Raw genomic sequence first — 27,841 nt, 5'->3', positions numbered from 1 at the left:
CTGAACCACCTCGCCATCAGGAGGCGCAGGCCTAATACCAACCACCTGATTGGCTGAAGGCACAGGCGATCCCATTGGCCAGCTAGCAGAAGAGATGCACGGAGGGCACAAGAGCCATCACTTGACTCACGCTACCCGTCCCACAGTTTGGCGCCGTTACCTGCTGCCTGACCCGCCACCAAGATGGGATAAAGTGCCGGTCAGACAGCAAGTGGGCGGGGGGGGGCACAGTGGCTGCATATGATGGGCACAGAGGCTGCATTTCATGGGCACAGAGGCTGCATTTCATGGGCACAGAGGTTGCATTTGATGGGGCACAATGGCTGCATTTGATGGGGCACAGTGGCTGCATTTGATGGGGCACAGTGGCTGCATTTGATGGTTTTTTTTTCCCATATTTTTCGGTTTGTGCCCCCCCAAAATTTTTTTTAGCACAAGCTGCCACTGAATTATCTTATTGTATTGAATAATGCATCCCTAGTATCACTTTAGGTTTACTGTACTTGGAGGTTTAATAAGTAATTACATATTACTCTATTGTACCGAAAAGGGCATCTCTTTTAACCCTTGTAGGGTTACAGCACTAGGAGTTTTTAATAGGGAATTACAAATTAATCTATTGCATTAATTAGGGCTCCCTTGTTTGGCTTTAGAGTTACCGCACTATGAGTTTAGATAATTATGAATCACCCTATTGTATTGAATAAGGCATTTATTGTATCATTTTAGGTTTATTACACTATTATATTATATTATACACTATACTAAACATTACATTATTTGTATCTCTGTAGGTTTATTGCACTTGTTTTTTTTTCCCCCTTCATATTGGAGCTTATGTCTATAGCATATGTTTAAAGGGTAACTCCACTTTCATGGGGAAAAAAAAAAAGCAAATAATAAAAAAAAAAAAATAATATAATATAGCACATATAATTGCGACACAAGTCATATTGTAATTGAATGTTATTAAAAATTACCTTTCCTTTTCAATCTGCAGCCAATGTAATTTTATATAAATGCAATGCAATATGGCTACCAGGAGTTGTTCTGTACACAGAGTGTGTACTGACCACTCCCCAGAAACATCATTTCCTGCTTGTGTGATTGGCTCACTGATTTTCCCAGAAGTCTGCACTAAGATACAAGTCAGATTTCAGGCATCCCCTGCAACAAAAATTTATTTTTTTGGGAGATACTTTCAATAGGAACACATCTAAAGGGATGCAGGCCCAGCAGATTTCCTCATTAGTGCTCTGCAGCTGCACACCTGACAGTTAATTACGAAACCACTCCCATTAGACCCACTCAGTACAGAGGCACAGACAAACACACATGGATTTCCTCAAAATAACAAAAAGGTAGGAATCTGCAACAAGGGTTATATTAATTGCAATGTACACAGATCACCCAGAAGGGAATGTTTTTTTCCCTCAACAAAAGTGAAATTACGCTTTTAATTGTTTCTGAGATCATCCAGAATTCATGGACAAGTGCAGTTGACCTCCTCCTGACCTGCATTTGACTTACTTTAGGCTGGATTCACACTATTGCAAATTAGATGCAGGTTTTTACGCATCCAATTTGCATAGCAGGGGATCTCTATGGAGCCGGTTCACACATCTCCGCAGTGGCTCCGGTGCGAATTACACAGCAGCCCTGTGCGACTTCTGGCCCCATAGACTTGTACGAAACGCAAAATTTGCAACAAGATGAAAAATAAAATCCATGCCCACACTCTGTGGCACAGAAGTAGTAGACTTATCAATCATACTATTTGAAAAAGCCTGGAAAAAACTCTAAGTGCCGGTTCACACAGGGGTGACTCAGATCCGACTTCAAGTCACCCCAAGTCACCTCAGGTCGCACAACATGTAGAAATCAATGTAAGTGAATGAGAGCCATCTTAATGCACACTACTGAAGTCGCTCCGACTTCAGAAAAGGTTCCTGTACTACTTCTATCTGACTTGTAGGCGACTGGTACCCATTGATTTCAATGGAGGTCGCCTCCAAGTCGGATCTCCGTCTATACAGAGGCGACTCTCAGAGAATTATCAGCTCTCAAAAGGAGTTCCCCCCCTGAGAGCTCATTCTGTGATTGGCCACGGCAAGTCGCCTGGCCTGGGGCGACTGTGTTGTAAGTCGCATCCAAGTTACGTCAAGTCACGTCAGGTCAAGTCACATCCAAGTTGCCTCCAAAAGTCGTGTTGCCCCTGTGTGAACCGAGCCTTAGGCATCCCAAAAGCCGATAAAGGGTGTCTTTATATCAGAGATGTTCATCCTGTAAAAAGTGCATTTGTTCTGTGTGAACAGGGCCAAAATCAAATGTTACTATTTTATTTTCGCTCCAGGTTGAACGTTAGTCTATACAGAATAAATTAAATCAGGAAAATACTGCATTATTGCCACTAGATGGAACTGATGATCATAGGAAATACTTATTTACTATGATCATTAGCTCCATCTAGTGGTCATACAGCAGTATTTCCGAAATTGGCCTGGAGAGAAAATAACCTAACAAAATTAGATTTTTGCACCTATTCTCACAAAAAGAATGTACATACATTTTAACAGGATTAAAAGCTTTTCAAATTGTATTTAGAAATGCACCCCTTAAATGCCAAACTTTCTGCTTGTTGCATGGAACAAGTAGTCTTATTACTTCGTTTTTTTTCTTTTCATTGGGAATGAGATATTTACACATTCTGTTTTCTGTCTTGTAAGGAGCAATGCTTTATTACAACACCGGGGCTGATTGTGTGACTGTAGTAGGCAGAACTATCTATTTGACATTCACTATCAGTACGTATAATGGCTTATAGCCTCTCTCAGTATCTACAGAACAGAAGAAGGTACATACCTGCAATAGAGTGCAACAATATTGACGTGGAATAGGGATAAAAAGGGCCGCTTTTCCTTTGCAGTCAAATCTACCCTTCACTTTCTTTTCTTTGGGCTTGGCTTCCAAACATCATTATGATTTTTGAACACAAGATGGCAGTGCAGCTTCACTTTTAGAAGGTTGATACTGTTGTCCACTGCTAACTATAGCATGCATCTTGTAGAACTGTACTATACAGTAAATATCTTATAGGTATTAAACACCTTATACAAGGCTATTTACAATCATTAAAAAGGCAAAAACTGACACCAATGGGTCTTTTTAAAGTAGGCATTGCTATCAGCTACTAAAAGCAGTGTTGATGGACAGGTCATATGACCAAGCTTTGCTCCTCTTCACATTTTGGCTTTGTTCACAAGTACGGTGGAATTTTTCAAAGCTCTGAAAAGTGATCCCCGATTAGAGTTGCCACCTCATCCTTTTAAACCCAAACACCTTCGAATTACACGGGTTCTGAGGCTAATTAAATGCAAATAAGGCACCAACTGAGTTTAATTACCACCTTAATCAGCCACAGAACCTGTGTAATTAATATGGAAAAATAAGCCCTCGCGCCACTATGTCATGAATGTGACTAAAGTGAATATATGTCTAAACTACTAATAAATAAATGGAAAAGAATAAAATAAATAAATATATCAAATGTAAACAACTGAGTGATATAAAGTGCATGTGCTAATAAATAGTGCAAACTATCAAATGAATAATAATGAAAAAAGAGTCCTGCGCAAATCACCGGTAAGTCTAACTTAGTCTTTCTCAAATCGCCTTTCAGGACAACCCCGGAGAGGATAACCGAGAAACTTACCCTAGGGCGGGACTACTGCCTGCAGTACCTTCCTGCCAAAGGCCTGATCTGCCGCAGACAGTAGATCTAACCGGTAGTGCCGAATAACTGGACCAAGTGGCAGCCTTGCAGATTTGTTCAGGCGTTGCACCGGCCCTTTCAGCCCAGGAAACTGCCGTGGATCTAGTAGAGTGAGCAGCAATACCTGAGGGAGGTATTTCTCCTTTTGCTTTATAGGCTTCTGTTATAGCCAGCTTAAGCCACCTACCCAGCGTACTCTTAGAAGCTTTCTCCCCCTTGCGTGATCCAGAAAATATCACAAAAAGGGCGTTAAATTTTCTAAAATCTTTAGTCATTTTCAGAAACTGCAATAGACACCTTCTCACATCCAATGTGTGAAAAACTTCCTCTCCTGCATTCGCTGGGGTTGCAGAGAATGTAGGTAACACTATTTCCTGCGATCGATGAAAAGCTGAGGATACTTTCGGTAGGAATGCTGGATCTGTCCTCAGTACCACCCTGTCCTGATAAACTCTAAGGAAGGGTTCTGTAATAGCTAGAGCTTGGAGCTCGCTGACTCTCCGGGCCAAGGTGATGGCCACCAAAAAGATTGTTTTTAAAACTACCTTCTGTAAAGAAGCTTCTTGTAAGGGTTCAAACGGTGCTCCCGAGAGACCCTGTAAAACTGTAGACAAATCCCAACTGGGAAAGTCTTTAAGGGCTACTGGTCTACTTCGAGCAAGAGCCCTAAAAAATCTAGAAATTAAAGTTTCTTTAGATAAAGTCTTTTCAAAGAAAACTGATAAGGCAGCCACCTGAGTCTTCAGGGTACTGGCTGCGAGACCCTTCTCCATTCCTTCGTGGAGAAACTCCAAGACGGACACCGTGCTCTTGACCTTGAGCTCTCTAGAACTACACCAGGAGTTGAACTTCTTCCAGACTTTCATGTAAATTGCCTGTGTAACTGCCTTCCTGCTAGACAGCAGGGTCTTTACTACTTTATCTGAGAGACCTTTGGCTTTTAATAGGTCCTCCTCAGAAACCAGGCGGTTAGCTGTAGAAGTTCCACCTCTGGATGACTTACTGTCCCCTGGGATAACAGATCTTTTCTGAGTGGTAACCTCCATGGGGGCTTCGAGGCTAGGTTTCGAAGACCCGCAAACCAAGGCCTTTTTGGCCAAAAAGGAGTGACTAGTATTAAGTCCGTCCCTTCTTCCCTGAATTTCCTCAGAACTAGTGGAATTAGAGGAAAGGGGGGAAAGGTGTAGCACAGCTGGTAGTGCCAGGGGTGAGCAAATGCATCCAACCCTATTGCTGCATCTCGTCGGTGAAGAGAAAAGAATCTGTCTACCTTTGAGTTCTGCTGGCTGGCAAAAAGGTCTACCTGTGGAACCCCCAAGCCTCGGAGATCATCAGGAACACTTCCTGATTCAGGCTCCATTCTGCCTCTAGCAATTTGCGCCTGCTTAGGAGGTCCGCAAACAAATTCTGAGAGCCCTTCAGATGCACTGCCGATAGTGAGGCTGTGTTCTGCTCTGCCCAGGCTAACAGATTGGCCAACTCCATCAAGCTCCTGCTCCTGGTTCCCCCTTGCTTCATAATGTAGGTTACCGCTGTTGTGTAGTCTGACAACACCTGGACATGGTGACCTCTCAAATTCTGCTGAAAGGCCACCAAACCCAGAAAGATCGCCTTCAACTCCCTCCAGTTGGATGATCTTTGAGCTTCCTGCTTGGACCAGACCCCCTGAGATGTCTTACCATCCAGGTGGGCCCCCCAGCCCCAGGCACTTGCGTCTGTAGTAAGACGCTTGTCCACAGGAAAGGTCCACACCAGGCCCCTTGAGAGGTTTGCCTGGTCTCTCCACCACCAAAGAGCCCTTTTCGTCCTTGACAAAATTTTTAGCTGTTTTTCCAAAGGATCCTGATAGGACCAGCTTGACAGAACCTCCCTCTGAAGGGGTCTGGAATGGAACCTGGCCCACTGAACAGCCAGGATTGCTGCCGTAAGCAGGCCCAGAACTGCCATAGCCGTCCTGACTGAGACTGTCTGGTTGCACTGTATCCGCTGTACAGCTAGCTGCAACTTTTCCTGTTTTTCGAGCGGCAGGAAAACTTTCTGGAGAATCGAATTTAACGTATACCCCAGAAATTTCATTTCCTGTGAGGGGGTCAGGATCGACTTCTCTAGATTTAGAAGTCACCCCAGGCCCTCGAGGTGAGACTGGGCCCTCTGGAGATTAACTAAGATCTGCTCCCTGGAGTCCGCAAAAAACAAAAGGTCGTCCAAAATAAGGGACGACTGGAATCCCCTTCAATTTCAGGGGCTCCAAAGCCTCTGCCATAATCTTTGTAAAGACTCTGGGAGAGGATGAGAGTCCGAATGGCAGAGTTCTGAACTGGAGGTGCCATACCGAACTCCCCACCTTCAATGCTAGGCGCAGAAACTGCTGCGATGCCTGATGAATGGGTATATGTAGGTAGGCATCACTCTGCCCCGGTGGAGGATTGCTGACCACTAGCTTTGACAGCTCATAAGGAAAGGCACCACATGACTTCAGCATGTCCAATCATACTGAGGTGTGGTGCAGTCAATCCTGGGAGAGCTTCAGAAGAAAGGAGGAGGGATGTCAAGCTGGAATCAGACACTTTCTCTGCTTTCATGCTTGTGCATGAGATAAAGTAAATCAGATGTCAGTCACAGCCATGGGCAGGCCCGGATTGGCCATAGGGCAAACCAGGCACTCGGCCGGTGGGCCGTGGCCGCCAGGCTGTAAGTCCTTGTGGGACTCAAGGCTTGAGCTTGCGCGCGCTCATCCAGCCTCTCCTCGGCCGCCTGGCTGCCAGTTAAGCTCAGCCATCGGCGCCGGGGGGAGGAGCTAGATGAGACGCCTTCAGCCTCTGCGCGGCTCCACGGCCGCCCGTATAGGTCAGCCATCGGTGCCAGGAGGAGGAGCCAGAGCAGACACCTTGAAGCCGGTCTTCTGTCGAGAAAATGTGAGTTCAGCCCCCCCTGTAAACTGCATAGGAGGAGGGGTGGGGGCGGCTGCATATAGAAGAATAATTCTCTCCAACTTCCTCCTGCAGTAGCGGAATGCCTGCGAGAGGTAGAGGAGAAGCAGGCATTCAGAGACCGCAGGAGGAGGATGGAGAGAATTCTGATTCTATATGCAGCCGCCCCCCCTGCTCCTCCTAGCCTGCTTCTCCCCCCTGGGCTCTCCACCGCACCCATACTCTCTGCCATCCCCCCATGCTCTCTGCCACCCTCCTCATACTCTCCACCTCCCCCCATGCCCTCTGCCATCCCCCCATACTGTCCACCTCCCCTCCATGCTCTCTATCATCCCCCCATGCTCTCCGCTGCCCGCCGTGTGCTCAACATCATCCCCATGTTCTCCGCTTCCCCCATGCTCTCCACATCCCCCATGCTCTCCGTTTCCCCTCTATGCTCTCCACCTCCCCCATGCTCTCCACTCCACCCATAATCTCCGCCACCCCCCTGTGCTTTCCGCCAGTCCCCCATGCTCTCCGCCACCCTCCCTGTGCTCTCCACCCCACCCATAATCTCCGCCACCCCCCTGTGCTCTCCACCAGTCCCCCATGCTCTCTGCCACCCTCCCTGTGCTCTCCACCTCCCCACTTGCTCTCCACTGCCCCCTCTGCTCTACGCTGACCCTGTGCTCTCCTCTTCCTCCCTGTGTTCTCTGCCTCTCCCCTGTGCTCTCACTCCACCCCATTTTCTCAAGGTTCTTCCCTGTGCTCTCCAACCCCCCCATGCTCTTTCCTGGTCCCACCTCACTCCCCCTCCGCCACACCACTGGTGGGTTCCCCCCTCTCAGGGGATCTGTCAGGGAGGAGAGTGGGGAAGGGGCCGGTTAACATGTCATGGGCTGCTCAATGCAAAATGCCTGGGCCTATTTTTTGTCCCAGTCCGGCCTATCCGTGGGGGAACTGGCAACACAAACTTATCTGACCAATTTTTCAGCCATAAGATTCTATGCATGTGTACCAACCCAAGCATAGAGGTCTGAAGGATAGAATCTCTGATAGCATCAACAGCAAAACACAAAGCCGCTGGTAGGTTGGCTAACCCCCGGGCTTGCTGTTCAGGTAAAGCTTTAAGCACCCGTTTAACATGGTCTCTCAAATTTTGACAGACTCCAATAGCTGCCACTGCAGGTTGAGCTACTGAACCTGCCAAGGAGGAAATGTTTTTTTTAATAGGAATTCCAATTTTTTATCAGTTGGATACCTAAGCATCTGAACGTTGTCAACAGGACAAGTCAGGCTTTTTGTTTATGGAAGAAATGGCAGCGTCAACTGGCGATATACCTCACATCTTAGTAAATTTTTCCTCCATAGGATAACCTGTAGAAAACTTTTTAGGAGGAAAAATATGTTTATCTGAGTGATCCCACTCAGAATAGATAAGCTTTCCAGTAAACCATGAACAGGAAAAGGCATGTGCAGTTTCAGGAGGCTTCAGTGAACCCAGAGAAGATGTGGGTTCTTTAACTCAGAGGTCATCAACCCTGTTCTCAGGGCCCAATAAACAGGCCAGGTTTGCAAGATAACTGAAATACATCACAGGTGATATAATTTGCTGCTCAGTGATTGCAGTACTCTAGTCTGCATCTCCCCAAGGTAATACATAAAACCTGGCCTCTTAGTGGGCCCTGAGGACAGGGTTGATGACCACTGCTTTAACGGACTCAGATACAGGTAACTTAAATGTGGAGCGGACCAATCCAGCAAGAATTTGCACCAACATTTTCTCAACCTGAGAAGCTGAAGAGGACCCTTCTTCACTAGATTCCTCAGACGTGGAATCATCAGTCTCCTCCCGATCCTCTGAGGGGGATTCTTCTCCTTTATCCCAGAGTTCCTCACTCTGAGGGTCCTGGGTGACAGAAAGGGACCTAGTGCGTTTTTTTCCACTGAGTGAAGACACGATTAAGGCCACTAATCTTTCCTCTAAACCGTTTAAGGTTGAGGAAAGAACCACCTGTGTAATGTATACAGGGGCTGAAGTGCCAGAATCAGCTGCAGACCCTGACGGCTCTCCCTGGCCAGCCTTCCTGGGTCCCGTAGGGGGGGGGGGAGGTGCTGCAGAGGGGGGGTCCTCAAAGCCTGAAGGGGACCCCTTTGAGCCCCTATTCTTGGGGTACTTGTACCTCTTTTACCCATAGTGCAAAGCAACAAAAGGTATTGGTACCACAAAAAAATTCACTAACTGCTGAGCACTGTAGTTCAGCAACTGCCGCTGCTACCAAGACTCAGTCTGGTGCCTAAGTAAATGCTGCCTGGGAATGCTCGTCTCCCACACTCACATGCGCCTGTCAGCTCTGTGTCCCTCCATAGGCTGTGTGCACCTGAAAAAGAGTGCACTTTAAAGCATGTGTAGCCTAGTGCTCCGCCCCCCCCCCCTCTCTCTGACCACTTCCACCACCTGCTAGTTTAAAAAAAAAATTAGCATTTCCCGTGCGAGCAGAGGCTCTAACCCTGCTGACAAGCATGGAGGGGAGACTGGGGCCGAGGAGAGGGAAGGGCTGGTGGACGCGAAACCGCTGTAATGGCGGCGACGAAACAGCGGCGGGTGGTGCGGTATGCTACTGCTCTCTGCCCAGGCCTGTCTCAGTCCCCTAATCCGTGGAGGGAGAACCCCGGAAGGAAAAAAAAAACCCCTTACCTTACTTCCTGGAGCATGGCTGGAGGAGCATAGAGCGTTGACACCAAGCAGACAGAACAGGCATGAAATATATGTGCTCTTGGAAGCCCCCGGTGGCGACTATAGGCATAGCATACATTTACTTAAAAGGCGAAAACCTACTAGAGTTAGAAAAATTCTTGAGGAGTCTCCCTTACCTTATCCAGCTGCAGGGTTTGAATAACAGACCCAAACTTCACCTCTCACAGTGGGCTCTGTTAGGAAAAAAAACCTTCAGAGACTGGGGCCCCCTTGAATAGGGGGATCCGCAGCTCTGGGCCTGTAAGGCACCCTGCCAGGAATATGGCTGAAAAAAACAAATACTAGGTCCCAGGGTCCAGCTCTCTTAAAAGTGAAGCGTTACAGGTAAAACCTTGTTTCTTCGGACACGAGGCCTGAGTACCATCCAATTCGGCCTGGAAAAGACACTTTGAATGGATCCAGTTGCATAGCTGGCCCCAGTAAAGAATATTCCAGCGGAGCTCAGCACAGCACATCTTTACTTGTGACCAACACCTTAGACACTGGTGGAAAAACTGGGAGGTACCTCCAGTAGGGGGAGGGGCTATATGGGGGATTGAACTTCCTGTCTAGGATGTGCCAGTGTCCAATCACCTAGTGATACCCTATAACCCATCAGTAATTACTGAGTCTCTGTATCCCTTGATGTACGAGAAAGAAATATTTTCCTTGTTTATTGAGGGACAAAAGAAGTCTTTAACATTCAAGATGTCCAAAAGCAGCCCAACTGATGTGTGGCCAACACAGTAAACAATTGCTAATATGCCCAAGTTAACAGAGAAATGGGACTGCCTGCAGCTCAAAGAGAAAATGAAGGACTATGTGCTCAAAGCTGGGTCTGAAACAACCACACAGTTCTACCTGGCTCTAGCCTCCCACCTCTATGACTAAAAGCCCAGTGGGTGGGTCGAACACCTCAGGGGGCGTAGCCAGTGGAGCAGCGCTGGCTGAGGCCCTTACTTACACTCACGAGTATCGGCAATCGGCATCCCACATTTTCTAACCACATAATAGAACTTAGAGAACGTGTGAACAGTAGACCAGATTGGAGATTTACAAATCTTGGAGACAGTTGCTTGAAAAGCCCAAGAAGCGTTCACAGATCTATTTGAGTGCACCTTGACAGGAAAAGGTGGAATCCGATCCTTGCGACCATAAGCTTGGATTGTGGTCTGTCTGGACCACCTAGAGATGGAATGAGAAGCTGGGGCATGTTTCAGGGGGTTCGTCCGGTATGACATAAAAGGGAATCAGACTTTCTGAAAGAAGCAGTGCATGAGAGACCGTCAAAGCTTGAACCACATCCAAACAATGGAAGGAAATTTTCGTAGCTGGATAAAGAAAGGGCTAGAAGAATAAAGTCCCAGTTAAGATGAAAGGTGGAAACTACTCTTGTTTTAGGGTAGACCTGGGCTATAGCCTTAAGACCATGTTGTCTTTATTCTGCAAAGAGCCCTTTGTGCTCTTGCATAAAGTAGCAAGCTCAGGCACCTGCAAAGATGATGACCACAAAGAAAACCCACTTTCTGGATGAGAATAGACACAGTAATTTCTCTAATCGGTTCAAATGGCAATTTCTGAAGAGCAGAGAGAAGCAGGTGCACTGGTGAACCACATCCAAACAATGGAAGGAAATTTTCATAGCTGCCCCTAATGGGGATACATACAGCAATAAAAAAAGGACAGGAGTTCTAATCCCTCTCCACTCTAAAACTGAAGAAAAAGTTTTGCATTTAGTTGTACTTCAACATTTATTTTACCCTTAGGCATGACAGGGTTAAGTTCAGGTGTTTCCAGTGAAGGGTACTGTTAATGCTACAACAAAGATTGAGGAGTAATTCAAATGGCCTGTGCAGAACCCTGACCTCAACCCCACTACTGACCAACTCGTGTTCAACATCACTACTGGATGTCACAAATGCACTTTTGGCTGATTAGGAATGTCCACAAACTTCAAAATGTTGTGTAAAGCTCGTCATAGCTGAAAAGTGGGAACGGCCATGGTTTAAAGTGGTTGTATACTCTTTTTTTTACTTTTACCTACAGGAAAGCCTATAATAAGGCTTACCTGTAGGTAAAAAAAATATCTCCTAAACCTTTACGGTTTAGGAGATATTCCCCTCGGTATGCGCCGCTGACTGCAGCGGCGCATGCGCACGAGGGGATTCTCGGCCTGAAAATCCGGCAGTGTCCGGCCGGCCGGAATGAACGATATCGCGGCTCCAGCCACTCACAGCGCCGGAGCCGCGATACCCGGAAGAAACGCCGAGGGAGCATGTCAGCTCCCTCGGCGTGGATCGTGCCAGGGCCTCGTTCTAAGGTGAGTATTTCATAATGAGCTAGTATGCGGTGCATACTAGCTCATTATGCCTTTTGCTTTGCAGGTGTTAAAAAAATAAATAAAAATTGCGGGTTTACTACCGCTTTAAGAACAGGATGTCCAACAAGCGTGTGCTAGGTATGAAGGTCAAGTGTCTACAAACGTTTACCCAATATAATGGCTCATATTTTTTGTAGAGTTTAAATTATACAAGCTAGATACACTGTATGTAATGTATTACTAAGAACACATTGACTTACTGGGTCATTTTATTTGAGATAAACATTTAGATAAAGTGGGATTTTCAGAATAACGCCTATGACCCAAATAAACACAGATCAGTCATAACTTTATGAGCACCCACCTAATATTAAGCAGGTCTCCCTCCCTCCCACCAAAACAACTCCAACCCCGAGCCCTGCTGTGGTATCTGGCAACAAGTCATCAGTACCATATTTTTAAAGTGGAAGTAAATGTAAAACCTATTGCTAATCTCAGCCAAATTCTAAGCCTAATCTAGCCCTGTTAAAAAAAAAAAAAATAAAAAAAAGAGAAAAAAAAAATAAAAAAAAATTGCTATGCTTACAATGGGTATAGAAAATAATCCCCCCCCCCCCCCCCCCACCCTTTGAAATAATCACATTTTGTTGCTTTGCAGCTTAAAAGACGGACATGGTTTTTGTTTTACCCAGCTGTATTTACTAGTGCAACTTAAAACATCCAAGTGAAAGATATAACACCAACATATTAGGGAAAACATTTTTTAAAAGTTAAAACACAGAATTGCTGAGTTGGAAAAAGGATCACCCCCCCCTTGTGTCAGTATTTTGTTGAATCCACCTTTTGCTTTAATTCCAGCCTTTAGTCTGTTGGGATTTGTCTCTACTAACTTTGCACATCTAGACTTTGCAATATTTACCCTCTCTTCCTTGTGGAACTACTCAAGTTCAGTTATTTGACAGTGACCGTTTGTGGACTGCAGTCTTCAAGTCATTCCACAGATTTTCAATGGGGTTTAAGTCTGGGCTCTGACTAGGTCATGCAAGGACATTCACCCTTTTCTCCTTCAACCACTGCGTGGTAATTTTTGCTGTGTGCTTTGGTTCATTGTCCTGTTGGAATCTTCTTCCCATTGACAACTCTCTGGCAGAGGGCAGCAGATTTTCCTCAAGAATTTGCCAGTATTTTGCCCCATCCAAATTTCCTTCATTTTTACACCCCCATAACAGGATATTACCCCCCCCCCCCCCCCCCGTGCTTTGCTGTAGGAATGGTGTTATTTGGATGGTGAGCTGTATTAGATTTCTGCCAGACATCATTTGGTGTCAAGGCCAAATAATTAACTTTTACCCCGACCAGAACACCTTTTTCCATGTGGCCTCAGAATCTTCAGAGGTGAGTTTTAGCAAAGCTCAGTCATGACTGCATGTGGCCGTTCTTGAGGAGTGGCTTTTCTCCTGCAACTCTCCCATACAAGCTACAACTGGGGAGAATTTGTGATATTGTTGTCACATGTACACAATGGCCACTCGGTCATAAATTCCTGTAACTGTTTCAGAGTTGCTGTAGGCCTCTTGGTAACCTCTCTGACCAGTTTCCTCCTGGCTCTTTCATCCAGTTTGGAGCAATGTCCTGATCCAGGGAGGGTCTGTGTTGTACCAAATACCTTCCACTTCTTAATAATAGACTTCACTGTGCTTCTAAGCATTGGACAAAGCCTTTGACTTTTTGTTCCTGTCCACAACTTTATCCAGGAGATCCCAGGGACAGTGCCTTGCCACCCATAGTTGATGACTTGCTAAAGTTGCACTACCAGGGCCTGGGGTGGTCCCTTTTCCAACTCCTGATTCTTTTTTTCTGACTTGTTGGTGTTCTCTTTACTTGGCTGTTATAATTTGCACTAAGTAAAAAACAGCTGGATCAATCAAAAACGGTGTCTCTTCATTTTAGGCTGCAAAGCAACAAAACATGATTATTTTAAAAGTGAGATGATTCTTTTCTATACCCACTGTACCCGTTCTGCAGCTGCCGGGTCTGATCCCAGGCTGAGCTGTCAGCGGTGGCTTCATTGTGTAGGATAGGCAGCCGACAATGGAAGCCCCACAGTAAGTCTATGGGTGACATCTCTTCCCAGCTTTCTCCTGCACACAGAGGGCGCCGCTGACGACCGGAGAAGCTTCAGAACAGGTAGGTATAGCGATTTGTTCTTTACAGGGCTAGATTAGGCTTAGAAATTGGCAGAGTAGGGTTGAAGTTAGTTGGGTTTTGCCTTTACTTCTGCTTTAAGTCCTGTAAATTGCGAGGTGGGGCCTACGTGGAACAGACTTGTTTTTTCAGCACGATTGACAGAAGCTCAATTGGAGTAAGATCTGGAGAATTTGAGGCCAAGTCAACACTTGAACTCATTGTTGTGTTCCGCAAACCATTCTTGAACCATTTTTGCAGTGTGGCAGGGAACATTATCCTGCTGAAAGAGGCCAATGCCGTTGAGGAATAACATTTTCATGAAGGGGTGTATGTACTTGGTCACCAACAATGTTTAGGTAGGTGGTACGTTTCAAAGTAACATCCACATGAATGGCAGGACCCAATGTTTCCCAGCAGAACATTGCTCAAAAGCCTCACACTGCCTTGGCAAGCTTGTCTTCTTCTCATACTGTATCCTGGTGCCATCTCTTCTCCAACTAAGCAACACACACACACACACACACACACACACACCCAGCCATCCACATGATGTAAAAGAAAATGCAATTAATCAGACCAGGCCACCTTCTTCCATTGCTCCGTGGTCCAGTTGATGCTTATGTGCCCTTTGCTGGCATTTTTGGCTGTGGACACGGGTTAGCATGGGCACCCCGACTGCTCTGCGGCTAGGCAGCCCCATACACAACTGTATTTTTTTCTGCTTTCAACACAGACTTCAGGGACAACATGTCTACATGCTGCCTAATACAGTGGGGAAAAGATTTGATCCCCTGCAGATTTTGTAAGTTTGCCCACTTCCAAAGAAATTAAAGGTCATTTTTATTATAGGTGTATGTTAAAATGATAGAGATAGAATATCAACCAAAAATCCGGAAAGAACAAGATACAAACGTTATGAGTAAAATGGGTATTTGATCCCCAAGCAACACAACTTAATACTTGGTGTTGAAACCCTTGTTGGCAAGCACAGAGGTAAGACGCTTCTTGTAGTTGGTTACCAGGTTTGCACACATCTCAGGAGGGATTTGGTCTACTTTCCTTTACAGTTCCCCTTTAAATTCTTAAGGTTTCTTGGCATCTCAAAGTTTTGACTCCCTCCTTAAATTTTATATAGGATTAAGGCCACTCCATTACCATAATTTCACCTTTTTGAGCCACTCCCTTGTTGCCTTGGCGGTGTGTTTTGAGCGATTGTCATGCCGGAAGACCCATCCACGATCCATCTTCAGTGATCTGGCTGAGGGAAGAAGGTTCTCATCCAAAATTTTACAATACATGGCCCTGTCCATTGGCCCCTCAATGCGGCAAAGTCAGCCTGTACCTTTAGCAGAAAAACAGCCCAAAGCAAAAATGTTTCCACCTCCATGCTTGACTGTAGGGATGGTGTTCTTAGGGTCATAGTCAGCATTTTTCTTCCTCCAAACACGGCAAGTTGAGTTAATGCCAAAGAGCTCAATTTTGGTCTCATCTGATCACAGAACCTTCTCCTAATCCTTCTTTGAATCTTTTACAGACGGGCTTGTACATGTGGCTTCTTGAAGAGGGGGAATTGCGGGCACTGCAGGATTTCAATCTATGGCGGTGTGTTGTGTTACCATTGGTTTGTTTGGCGACACTGGTCCCAACTGCCTTGGGATTGTTCACAAGCTCCTCACATGTAGTTCTGAGCTGATCCCTCACTTTGCTCATGATCATCCTTACCTCATGAAGCAAAATCTTGCCTGGAGCGCCAGATCGAGGGCGATTGATGGTTATTTTGCATTTCTTCCATTTGCAAATAATCACTCCAACAGCTGTCTCCTTCTCACCAAGCTTCTTGCCGATGGTCTTGTAGCCCCTTCCAGGCTTGTGCAGGTCTACAATCTTGTCCCTGACGTCCTCTGACAGCTCTTTGGTCTTGGCCATGATGGTGAGGTTTGAATGGAAGAAAGATTCTGTGGACAGGTGTCTTATACACATAACGAGTTGTCGTTAGGCGCACCTTTCCTATATCTGTGTACCACATACTGTAGCACGTTTGTGGGCAGCAATATTATTGTTTGTTGGTAGGGGATCAAATACTAATTTTAGTCCCTGAACTGCAAGAATTTATAACATTCGTGTCGTGTCTTTTCTGGATTTCTGGTTGATATTTTGTCTCCATCATTTAACCACTTGCCGACCGCTGCACGTCGGCACAATAGCAGCGGTGGGCAAATGGACGTACCTGTAAGTCCGCTTTAAGAGGCGGGGACAGCAGGTACAGCGTGACCATGTCAGCGGGACTGGACTTATTGTCCGCCGGTTTCCCAGTGATCGTGTCACGGAGTCGCAGAATGGGGAAATGCAAGTAATGCAGGCATTTCCCTGTTCTGTCTTGTGTCATGACAGAGATCACTGTTCCCTCTCATTGAAAGCAGTGATCACTCATGTGAGTTGAAGTCCATCCCCCAGTTAGAAACACGCCCTAGGACACACTTACCCCTTCATCACCCCCTAGTGGTTAACCTCTTCCCTGCCAGTTTCAGTTACATAGTAATCAGAGTAATCATTGCATTTTTATAGCACTGATCGCTGTATAAAGGACAATGGTCGTAAAAACGTGTCAGATGTGTCCGCCGTAATGTCGCAGTCCTGATAAAAATAAAATAAATAAAAAAAATCACAGATCGCCACCATTACTAATAAAAAAAAAATTAATAATAAAAATGCCATAAAACTATCCCCTATTTTGTAGACGCTATAACTTTTGCACAAACCAATCAATATACGCTTATTGCAATTTTTTTTACCAAAAATATGTAGAATGCATATTGGCCTAAACTGAGGAATTTTGTTTTTTAATATATTTTTGGGGGATATTTATTATAGCAACAAGTAAAAAATATTGTTTTTCAAAATGTTCACTTTTTTGTTTATAGCGCAAAAAATAAAAATCAGATGATAGAATAACACCAAAAGAAAGCTCTATATGTGGGGGGGGGGGGGGGGGGAAAGGACGTCAGTTTTCTTTGGGTGGAGCGTCGCACGACTGCGCAATTGTCAGTTAAAAGTGACAGAGTGCTGAATTGCAAAAAAGTGCTCTGGTCAGGAAGGGGGTAAAATCTTCCAGGGCTGAAGCGGTTAAAATACACCTATGATAAAAATCATAGACCTTTAAATTTCTTTGAAAGGGGGCAAACTTACAAAATCTGCAGGGGATCAAATAGTTAATTTCCCCCCCACTGTACATCCCACCGAATTTCAGATGCCATTGTAAGAAGATAATGTTATTCCCTTTACGGGTCAGTGGTCAGAGTTATGGTTGATCGGCTATATATCTAATCTACATTTTCTATATCATCCAAGTAACAGCAAAGTGCCTGAACAAAAAACAAAAAAACAAAACAAAAAAAAAATACCTTTTCTTTAAAATGATGAACGCACCATCAGGTTTTATTACAAACATGTTACTGTTCACAAGACTTTCACTGATCAACGCTGCAAACCGGCACAGTACAGTGGCAGAAGACAGTGAGCCTCATGTTCCAAACAAAATCAGTTTTATCAACCAGCAAATCTTAAAAGGAAAAAAAAAAAAAAAACACACAAAGAAAAAAAAATCACAAACCAGTGATCACCAAACCTATTTTGGGGAGTGTGGTGGGACAACAAAGCGACAAAAGTTAACCAATTAAAAAAGAAAAAAAGCTTCACCCAAATCTTCCACCATGCTTAAAAGGTGATTACCCAACACCCCCGATGGGTGCAAAGGACGGCTTCACTCAGCCTCAGATTTTGCATTTCTGAGAAAGTCATGTCTGGTCTCCGGCTGGACAGTTGTCAGAACCTTTGTATGCAGTTTAGTAATGTCTCCCTGATCTCTTCTGGTAAGACCCCCAGCCATAGGACTGTATGGAAATAAGACCAGAGGGAGATTCTATGGAAATGGCTCTCTGCAGGCTTACAACTGCTCTAGGTCCCAAGAGCTTGTGATTGACGAAGGTAGAATTTTACTTATTTTTTTATTAAAAATTAGCACCTCTTGAACTGAACTTGCAGGTGAAGGTTTTTTTTTTTTAATATGAGATATAACAAGGGAACAGCTGAAATTATACACCGAGGCTGTGTAAATTTTTAAGCAACTGGCAGCATCTCCATGATCCAACTAGAGCTCTATGGGTTTCTCTCCCAAGCATCTCCGGGAAGTCCACGGCTGTCAGATTCAGGTGCTGTAGAAATTTCTTTATTGTCATGAGGCAGACAAAATTGATGAACAGTTGACGCGTTTCGCACGAAAGAAACCACGCTTGTTCACAGCAAATTGAAATGCTCACAGTACAAGCTGTTTAAAAGGCGTATGTCAAATCAAAATGCCTAACACAAAACACCTGTAGTTAAAGAGCATTTAACACAAAACTTCACGACGTAAAAACATTTCTTAAATGCCAAAACATCTGATCATAAAATAGTCAAAATAAAAATAGATAAATTAAAACATGTAAGCAAGAAATGTATTAAAAACAAAAATAGAAAAATGAGCGAAAATCATGTGGAGGCAAAAGTATTGTGTATATAAGCGCAAATTTATCGCAATTATTCCACAAAGGACCACCCTAGAAACCTTTATCTCCTATGAAAAGCGAGTGATTTTGGGTGTTAATTTTTTTACATTTTTATTTTCTTTCCTATAGTGCAGCCTTTCTCAAGCTTTTCAACACAGAGGAACCCTTGGAATAGTTCTCCAGTCTTGGGGAACCCCGGTTAAAAATGAGAACTCTGCAACTCATGATACATTAGTGTGATGGTCAGTGGGAAGAATGGTCCTTACACTTGTGGTCAATGGGAAGAATTACCTCCTTACAGATAGCTAAAAAGATCAATGGTGTCGGTGGGAACTTGTCTGAGAGGCAGAAATTGCCCAATGCTGAAGTAACCCCTAGCAACCTCTGGAGGAACCCCTAGCAACCTCTGGAGGAACCCCTAGCAACCTCTGGAGGAACCCCTAGCAACCTCTGGAGGAACCTTGGTTCACAATCACTGCTTGATTCCATAAGTGATTTAAATAGAAAGGTAAATTCGATAAATATGAAATGGTTTCTACGGTGGTCCTGTGTGGAATATTTGCAATGCATTTGCGCTTATTTACCCATTACTTTGCCTCCACATGACTTATATATGTGGACATGATTGATTTTTATGTGTATGCGCATCCTTTCCATGATGTATATGGTTTAGTATCTCATTATTTTCTCTTATTCTTGAACAGTTTTTAAGTAGTCTTTAATAATAAGCACTAAAAAGCACACAATTAGACTTAATTTGTTATACAGTGATATATATATCTATCTATCTATCACACACACACACACACGTTTTTTCGCTCATTTTTCTATTTTTGTTTTTAATACATTTCTTGCTTACATGTTTTCATTATCTATTTTTGTTTGGATTATTTTATGCATTTAAGAAATGTTTTTATGTTGGTGAAGTTTTGTGTCGATTGCTTTAACGACAGGTGTTTTGTGTTAGGTGGTTGATTTGATAGACACCTTAAGCTGGCCCTATAGATTCCTCCATCCACACAGTTTAGTGAGCATGGAGAAAACTTTTGCACTTTTTCCATCTAACCATAGAAAATCTGCAGATAATCTATAGGTGTATGGCCAGCTTTAGGGTCGGTTCACACTGAGGCAGCACGACTTGCGGTGCCCACTGCCTCAGGCGACCCGAATCAGACTTCAGCAGCGGCTTGCAAAATGACTTCTGTATAGAAGTCAATGCAAGTTGCCCCAAAAGTAGCGCAGGAACCTTTTTCTAAGTCGAAGCGACTTATGTCGCTCCTATTAGAACGGTTCCATTGTACAGAACGGGACGCTACTTGTCGTCAGGTGGCTAAGTCACCTGACAAGTCGTCCCTGTGTGAACCGAGACGTAAGGCTCCATGCACACCGGAGCTCATAAACGGCCATTTTTTTTTTTTTAACAGCCCATAAACTCCACTCTGTTATCCTATGTGTCCATGTACACATTGACAATTTTTAGGTTTTATCAGCAATGGAGTTTATGGGCTCTTCTCTGAACGCCATAAAAGAGAGTTCAAAGTGCCGTTTTTCTGACCACAAAAAAAACGCTAAAAAACGGCACACTCAAACGCATATTAGAATTCTACTTTTTTCAATGAATTGTGGGAGTTTGGGAATGCATTGTTTGATTATTGGAGTGTCCTCTGTGTAATTTTATTAAAAACACCCATAAACGCTAAAGCTCAAATGCGCATAAACGCAAATAAACGCTAGTGCAAAGCGCTGTTAAAAGCGTGTTTTTCAACCAACGTTTTCTGCCAGCAATCTGGCGTCCAGAAAAAGCTTTTTTGAGCTCCAGTGTGGATGGAGCCTTAAATAGCTTGTATTGTGAGCCAATGCTCACAGTTACTGCGAACAAGCACGGTTTATTTTGTGTGAAACGCGTCAACTGATCATCATTGCAATTTTGTCTGGCTCATGTCAAAGAAATTTCAACAGCATCTTTTGGATTCAAGTGTGCGATCAATCTTTTCTTCTCTTCTTGATATTGCCTACGGTGATGAGCCAGGATTAGCACCTTGGACTGGGTGTGTCCATTGGCTGAAGCGGTGTGTGCCCCCTTGTTCTGTTGTCAGATTCAGGTAACGGCGAATCGGGGGTAGGTGGGATATTTTGGTCGAGGGGGGTGGGGGGGCCTACATAGGATAAATGCACTTAAAGCGTTACTAAACCCAGAAGCCTGCATTCACTACATCTGGTCTACCACAGCACATGGAAATGGAATAGTTTTAGTAAATATAAACGTTATACCTTTTATCATCAGCAGTATATAGCAGTCCTGTGACTTCTATCAGCGTCTGGTTAAAGTTTGTAGGAGGAGTTTTCAGTCTCCTCTGACTGTCCTATGAGGTTGCAGGACCCCTGACCCTCAGTCTGGACAGTGCCGATTGGCCCTGTGCTGATCACTTGCACCCTCCCAAGAAAAGGAAAAAAACTCAGGCAATACACACCAAACTGAGCATGTGCAGCTTGTCCCCAATACACACCAAACTGAGCATGTACAGCTTGTCCCCAATACACACCAAACTGAGCATGTGCAGCTTGTCCCCTAGACTCTGTACTAGCAGGGGATGGATTGGGGACAGTGGAAGGAGGGGAAGGTCAGAGAAGACAGGATCAAACCGCCTTTTTACAAAATGCAGATGATTAACCCCTTAGGTTTCACAGTGAGTATAACAAGGATACTTTACTGCATATACAGACTGATTTTACAGTTGTGGGTTTAGTAACACTTTAATAAAATAAAAAAAAAGTAAACTTATCCTTTAAATCTATCATGAAGCAAGACCAATCGCAGTTTCAGCATGCATAAAGTAGATCTAAACCTTAAACGAATGACATTTAGTTTGCTAAAGCACAGTGGGGTTGATTTACTAAGCTCTGGTTCACACTGGTGCAATTCGAGCTTAAAAAAATAAAAATCGCATGATAAGGTCACACCCCATTTCTGGCAATGGAACCGTTCAAATTGTTGCGACTCAAGGCACACCAACTTTGAAAATGAAAGTTCCTGCGCTGATTTTTTTTTTGGGGGGGGGGATTTCATTGCGACTTGCATAGACTTCTGCCAAATAAAGTCGCAATGAAATCAGAGGTGCAAATCGCACTGGTCTTCAGCTTTGAAATCGAGCTGAAGTAGAGCGATTTCAAAGCCGCTTTGGTGTAAACCAGGGCTAAAAAAAAACGGGGAATGCAAAATCTGACACAGCTCTGCATAGAAACCAATCAGCTTTCAGGTTTTATTGTCAAAGATTGTTTGCACAAGCTGACAGTTAGAAGCTTATTGGCGACTATGCACAGCTGCACCGGATTTTGCACTCGGCAGTTTTAGTAGATCAAACCCAGTGTCAAATACCGATACTGGTATTGGTGCCGATAACGAGTATTTTCACGAATATGTGTGAAAATGCTGCAATACCTTTGCAGGGCAATTTGAGCCCAAAACAAAACAAATAGGCTCAAAATGCACGATTTGAATAGGAATGTGGTGCGATTCCTGTTCCCGAAATCGCATGCCGTTCCCTACACCGCTCCTGTGTGAACCCAGGCTTGTCATAGTGATTTCAGCTTGGGTTCGCACAGGAGCGGTGGGGGGAACTGCATGAGATTCGGGCGGTTATCCCACCGCATTCCTGTTCAAATTGCATGCAATTCTTTGCAGTGCAATTTGAGCCATTCATTTTTGTATGGGCTCAAATCACACCCAAAGGCTTTGGGTGAGTACTTGACCAAAAATATCGGTGCTCGTCGGTAAAAAACGGCATCGGTGCAACCCTACTTTCTGCCCATCTCAGGTGCATTTTTGCTCTGGACTAGCTTCCTACCTGACAAAGTTGAACCATGTCTGCGCACAGTTGCTTGCGGCCTCCACTAGGGGCAGTTTTCATTGGACGACAACAAAAGAAGAACTTTTGTGAGACTATTGTCACCCCATAACAGGAAGTGCCTGAATAATGACCTTCATGGTAGGATCATCAGGTGCCTAAGCATTAAAAGATTTCAAACTATTTGCCAATACTTACATAAGAAAGTTCTAGATCAGGTTTAGATCCAATTTAAATGCCAACCTTGTGGCCAAGAGGAATGGGACTGGGGGGGGGGGGGGGGGGGTGTAGGGAAGGGTGTGTTTTCCTGAGCGCGCACACACACGTGGGGGGGTACAGCACGTAGAATAAGAGTGAAGTGATTTAGACGCCTGTGTACTGCCCGAGTTTGCAGCAAATGTACTCAAACGCCTAGGCACAGCGGCAAAGGAACAGTTTCAAGAGCCGGTGGTCAACATTTTATGGAGACTGTACAAGTAGCAGCAGTTAAAAAATAAAATCTTTTTTTTTCCTCTTTTAGAAATCCAACACAAAGCATCTGATAATTATATCCAAATTTAAAAACATTTCTCTTCTCTTATGATCAATAAATAAGACTCCGCCCCAATCTTCTCCGCAATCATTCCTTAAAGGATCAGTCCTAAAAACGGGAAAATTCAATTCTGGGTGTAGACCGGTCAGCGGATTCACAGGCAGGTTTTAGATCTACTGGGACTCCAGGTACAAGTTCTCCTTGCAGGAAATTTCTGCTCACATTGCTGTGCATTAAACAGGAATGCGATTTCATATGCATTTGAGCATATTTTTTTTTAGGCGTGAAAAATGAAAGTAAACCAACTTGGATGAAACACCAACGAGCACTGAGAAAAAAATAAAATAAAATACTCACCACCCATGACGCCCATATTCACTCTCTCAAAGAGCTAAGCTATGATAACTCGGGATACGCTGGATGGCTGCACCAGCTCTGAGGTTCCTTCCACCAGCCCTTATATCCCTATAGGAAACACACAGGGGTATGCTGGATGGCTGCACCTTCAGCTCTGAGGTTCCTTCCACCAGCCCTTATATCCCTATAGGAAATACACCAGAGTATACTGGAGATGGCTGCACCTTCAGCTCTGAAGTTGATTCCGCCAGCCCGTATGTCACTATAGGAAACACACAGGGGTATGCTGGATGGCTGCACCTTCAGCTCTGAGGTTCCTTCCACCAGCCCTTATATCACTATAAGAAACACACCAAGGTGTGCTGGACGGCTGTGCTCCCAGCTGTGGCTTCTTCCCACTAGCCCTTCTATCACTAAAAAGGACACACACCAAGAGTGAGTCAAGGAATTCAGCTACTTTGTAAAAACTGCAGGCATACCAGGAGTTAAGCCTAATGAGGTCCTTGCCACACCTCACAGACTTATCTCTAGTATTCACATCCTACAGGTTTGTTGTGCTCAAGGAAGATAACTTCTGGCCCTGCTCCTGCTCTCTCTGTTCCTTCAAGAGCAGTGTCCCTGGAACTGCTATGTCCACCACTCCTTCTTCTGCACATTCACAGATGCCTTTGTATATTACGTGAACTTATTCACAAAATACAAAGGCTTCTTTGAATGGACAGCAGAAAGGTGGGGCCGGCGTAGCTGTTGTGTGTGTGTGTGCGCACGCGCTTCTCTCCTCTCGCAGCCAGAGTGCATCCTCTGGGAGTGCAATACAACTGTCTTATATAGGTAATAGAGAGTTAGGTGACATTCCCCTAATTGGATATAACTCTTAGTGTCCTTGCATTTTTTGTGCAAAGTTGCTGAATTATTGGAATTCAGCTTTAAAACATCTTCAGTAAGCTTAGCTCTTCCACCATAGATCAGGGGCATGACAAGTATGGGCTTTTTATTTTGGGCGAGCCGGACCTTATGGGGATTTTAACACCAGGCTTTCCTGATCATGTGATCACTGTAAATGGTTGTAACAGTGGTCACGCGATCGGGAGCCTGTTCTACCAGCTCTTGATCGAAAACCAGTGACTGGGGTTTATGACAGTGGCATTACAGTGCCGAAGTGGCTGATTAAGAGAATTCCCAGCACAGAATATTGAATATTTTATTTATATATATATATATATATATATATATATATATATATATATATATAGATAGATAGAACAGCGTTAAACCCCTTTCACACTGGGGCGCTTTCCAGGCGTTTTAGCGCTACAAACAGCGCCTCTCTGGCCTCCCCAGTGTGAAGATCTGAGTGCTTTCACATTGGAGCGGTGCGCTTCCAGGACGGGAAAAAGAAAAGTCCTGCAAGCAGCATCTTTGGGGCGGTGCCGGAGCAGTGTATACACCGCTCCCAAAATGCTCTGCCTATTAAAATGGATGGGTAGCGTCGCAATACGGGCAATTTTAACCCTTTCCTCAGCCGCTAGAGCAGGCTAAAAGTGCCCCACTAGCGACTAAAAAGCATCGCTATAACAGCAGTAATGTGCCGCTAAAACCGGAACGGCCACAGTATGAAAGTGCCCTTAAACCGTGCCACATATATGCGTAGAACTGGTGAGAGGCAGTTAAAGTGCCCTGTATTTAAAAAGCAACATAGGGACAAAGTTACATTAAAGCCAAACTCCAGTGTGACTGAAATATATGCGGCATCCCTGCCAGATAGCACAGCTAGGTCCCTGATGTTTCTCACCTCCCTCTGCAGTCACGCAGAACAGTTTGGTCAAAGACTCACTATGAGCCCACTGATTGGAAGGGACAGAATTATGTCATCACTTTGCTCTCTGCGAGGTTCCATTGTTAGACTGACCGCACTGGGCAAAATGGAATGGTTTGAGTGGCTCCGAGTACCCCCCCTTCTTCTTAGAGTTCTGCTATGCATGGGAATGCAGAAAACAAAAAGCTAATATTAAGACATGCACATATGATATAAAGCAGAACCAGGAAAACATCAACCCTCCAGTTGTGGTTAAACTACAAATGGCATCATGCCTCTTGCCTTTGGGAGTCATGCCTGTGGCTGTCAGAGCCTGGCAAAGCCTCCTGGGACTTGTAGTTCCTCAGCAGCTGGAAGGCTGAAGATTGGCCACCCCTGATATGAATAGCTTAAACCAGGGGTAAGCAACTTGGCCCTCCAGCTGTTTTGAAACTACATGTCCCAGGAGACATTGCAAGACCCTAACAATCACAGGCATGACTGCTAGAGGCAGAGGCATGATGGGATTTGTAGTTTCAGGACAGCTAGAGGGTCGAGGTCGCCCAACCCTGGCTTAAAGAGGAAGTAAACCCTTACAAACCACTTTGACCTACAGGTAAGCCTAGATTAAGGCTTACCTGTAGGTCCAAGAAATATCTCCTAAACCTATACGGTTTAGGAGATATTTGCCCGAAAACGGGCACCGCTGTCTACAGCGCATGCGCCGTAGACAGCGGCGCGCAGGCGCACTAAACGCGGCAGTTCCAAGAATGGAGCTGCCGCATTTGTCGACTCCCGTGCGCATGCGCGGGAGTGATGTCATCGCGGCTTTGCCGAATGACAGCGGCGGAGCTGCGAGACGCCACTCCCGTGCGCATGCGCGGGAGTGACGTCATCGCGGCTTCGCCGCTGTCATTCGGCGGAGCTGCGAGACGCCACGAGCAAGATGGATGCGGCGGACTACAGGGGACAGCGGCGACTTCGCTGGCTCCTGTGTCAGGTAAGTGACACATAATGGGCTACTATGCGATGCATAGTAGTCCATTATGCTTTACCTTTGCAGGGAAAAAAAGAGGAAGTAAACTCATCAGGGTTTACTTCCTCTTTAAACATTGGTCTTTATACCCCCAACTAAAGTTGGCTACTGAAAATGCATGAATTAATGGACTTCACCGTGAAAGCGCTCCTGTGGGGGGCGCCGCCTCCCACCCCCCCAACCAGGAATCATGCAGTCACATTCCTCTTGCTGCATTTTCTGCAGAAACAGTCTTCTATCGAAAGGAAAAAAGGGAAATATCAATCCTTATTTTATGGCGGGTGGACGGAGCTGTGAACTCTGCAGTCCCAGAAGAACACTGGAAACCAGCCGGTGAGTAAACACCCGAAAAAGAACCATCCCAGTCTGACCTTTTCAAAAGAACAGCAACAAAAAGGTTCCTGCAATCTCTGCCTTCAAAAACGGAAATCGCGAACATGAGCTGTAGATACATAGGAGGCAAAACAAAATGTATTTTGTTATCGTAAATGTAGACATAGGGGGAGGGAAAAAAAACAAAAAACATCATAATAATAATAAACACACAAAATCGCAATTAAAAATTTACAATGGCCATGTCTGAACTTTAGAGCAATGAATACAACAAAAAAATAAAAATAAAATCATCAGACGGGCATCCCCAAAAAACTGCAAACCTGTAACCCAGGATATGAGAATTCTCTTAAAACAATAGTGTTGCAACATGCGCCCTGCATCCAGAAATCCGTGTTTAGTAGCGAGTGTCTTGACAGTACGTTATAAAGTTGTTTTTTTTTATTTTTTATTTTTGTTAGACGGTAGAAAGGTAAGAGATATGTAAATTTTTGTTGAGTAGAAAATGTTTTTTTTTTTTTCTCTTTTAGCTTCTTAAAATCAAACACTTGAAAAGGCACTTCATTCTGTAGGAGAAAGAAAAGCGGCCTCGAAAACAGGTCAACTGCTCGAAGCAAAGGATAAGGATATGTCTGCATAGTGTAGGGAAAAACCAAGAGGGTGGAAAACGTGGGGGGGGGGGACAGATATGCTTGCTAGCATTAAGCGTGTTCTTACATCCTCTGTAGAATCAATTCATTTGGTGTTTTCCTTTATAAAAGCCTGAAAAGTTCTTTAACAATTTGTTATGAAAATTAGTGAAAAGCGTTCTTTAAAAATATTTTCTTTTTTGTAATCCCGTGTCAGTTGTTCGGTAATGTGACGCTGAGAAAGCGGCATGATTTTTTTATTTTTTTTTGTACAAAACTAGGTCCCTCTGTGGCAAATATTTTGTTCCGAGTTCAGCGGAAAGGATGGCTCCAGAGGGTTCGATCGCCTTCTGCGGGGCTAATGTCATAGCAAATGTGAAGACGCAAAAAAAAAAAAAAATGTGGGCCCCCAAAAAAAGACGAGGTTTAGTCTGCAGCTAATGCAGATCACAGCCAACCACTGGAGGGCGCCGTTTGGGGCTACCTGGTGCAAAGTTTATGCAGCATGTTGTAAACGTTCTCTTCTTTGCTTAGCCCTTCAAAGAAGGGAATCAAATCGAGCAATTCTGTATCCGACATGTCATCAAACCAGGACTGCACCGGGACCTAAAAAAAAAATAAAAAATACACGCTAGAATTAAACTCCTTCATAGACTGCCATTCTAATGTTTTCATATACTGCACCGATTATGGCCAATAAATCTGATACAGCAATGGCTCTATAACATTAGACTATGGGGTTTCAGCTATAACCATTTCCCTACTGGGCCAATTCGGACATACATGTAAAAAATCTACATTTGTTTTCTAGAAAACACACACACACACACACACATATAATCATA

At 44.5% G+C, this 27,841-nt stretch overlaps 1 protein-coding gene across 4 annotated transcripts in view; it reads right to left on the bottom strand.

Moving 5' to 3' along the window:
* Positions 1 to 17,327: 17,327 nt before the first annotated feature.
* CTDSPL (CTD small phosphatase like) overlaps positions 17,328 to 27,841 on the bottom strand; it is a 134,401-nt gene continuing 123,887 nt past the window's right edge. For 3 of the 4 annotated variants that reach the window (XM_077490679.1, XM_077490677.1, XM_077490678.1), the window contains one exon: positions 17,328 to 27,602. In XM_077490679.1, coding sequence (XP_077346805.1) covers positions 27,477 to 27,602 — 126 coding nt within the window. In that variant the 3' untranslated portion in view covers positions 17,328 to 27,476. The remainder of the gene's footprint in view (positions 27,603 to 27,841) is intronic. The other variant, XR_013277489.1, reaches the window with a different exon arrangement.

The sequence above is a fragment of the Lithobates pipiens genome, unplaced genomic scaffold (genome assembly GCF_037356315.1).
Source record: "Lithobates pipiens isolate NorthernLeopardFrog02 unplaced genomic scaffold, aLitPip1_a1.2 Scaffold_19, whole genome shotgun sequence".
Classification (NCBI taxonomy): Eukaryota; Metazoa; Chordata; class Amphibia; order Anura; family Ranidae; genus Lithobates; species Lithobates pipiens.
This window is presented reverse-complemented; position numbering and strand designations above follow the sequence as displayed.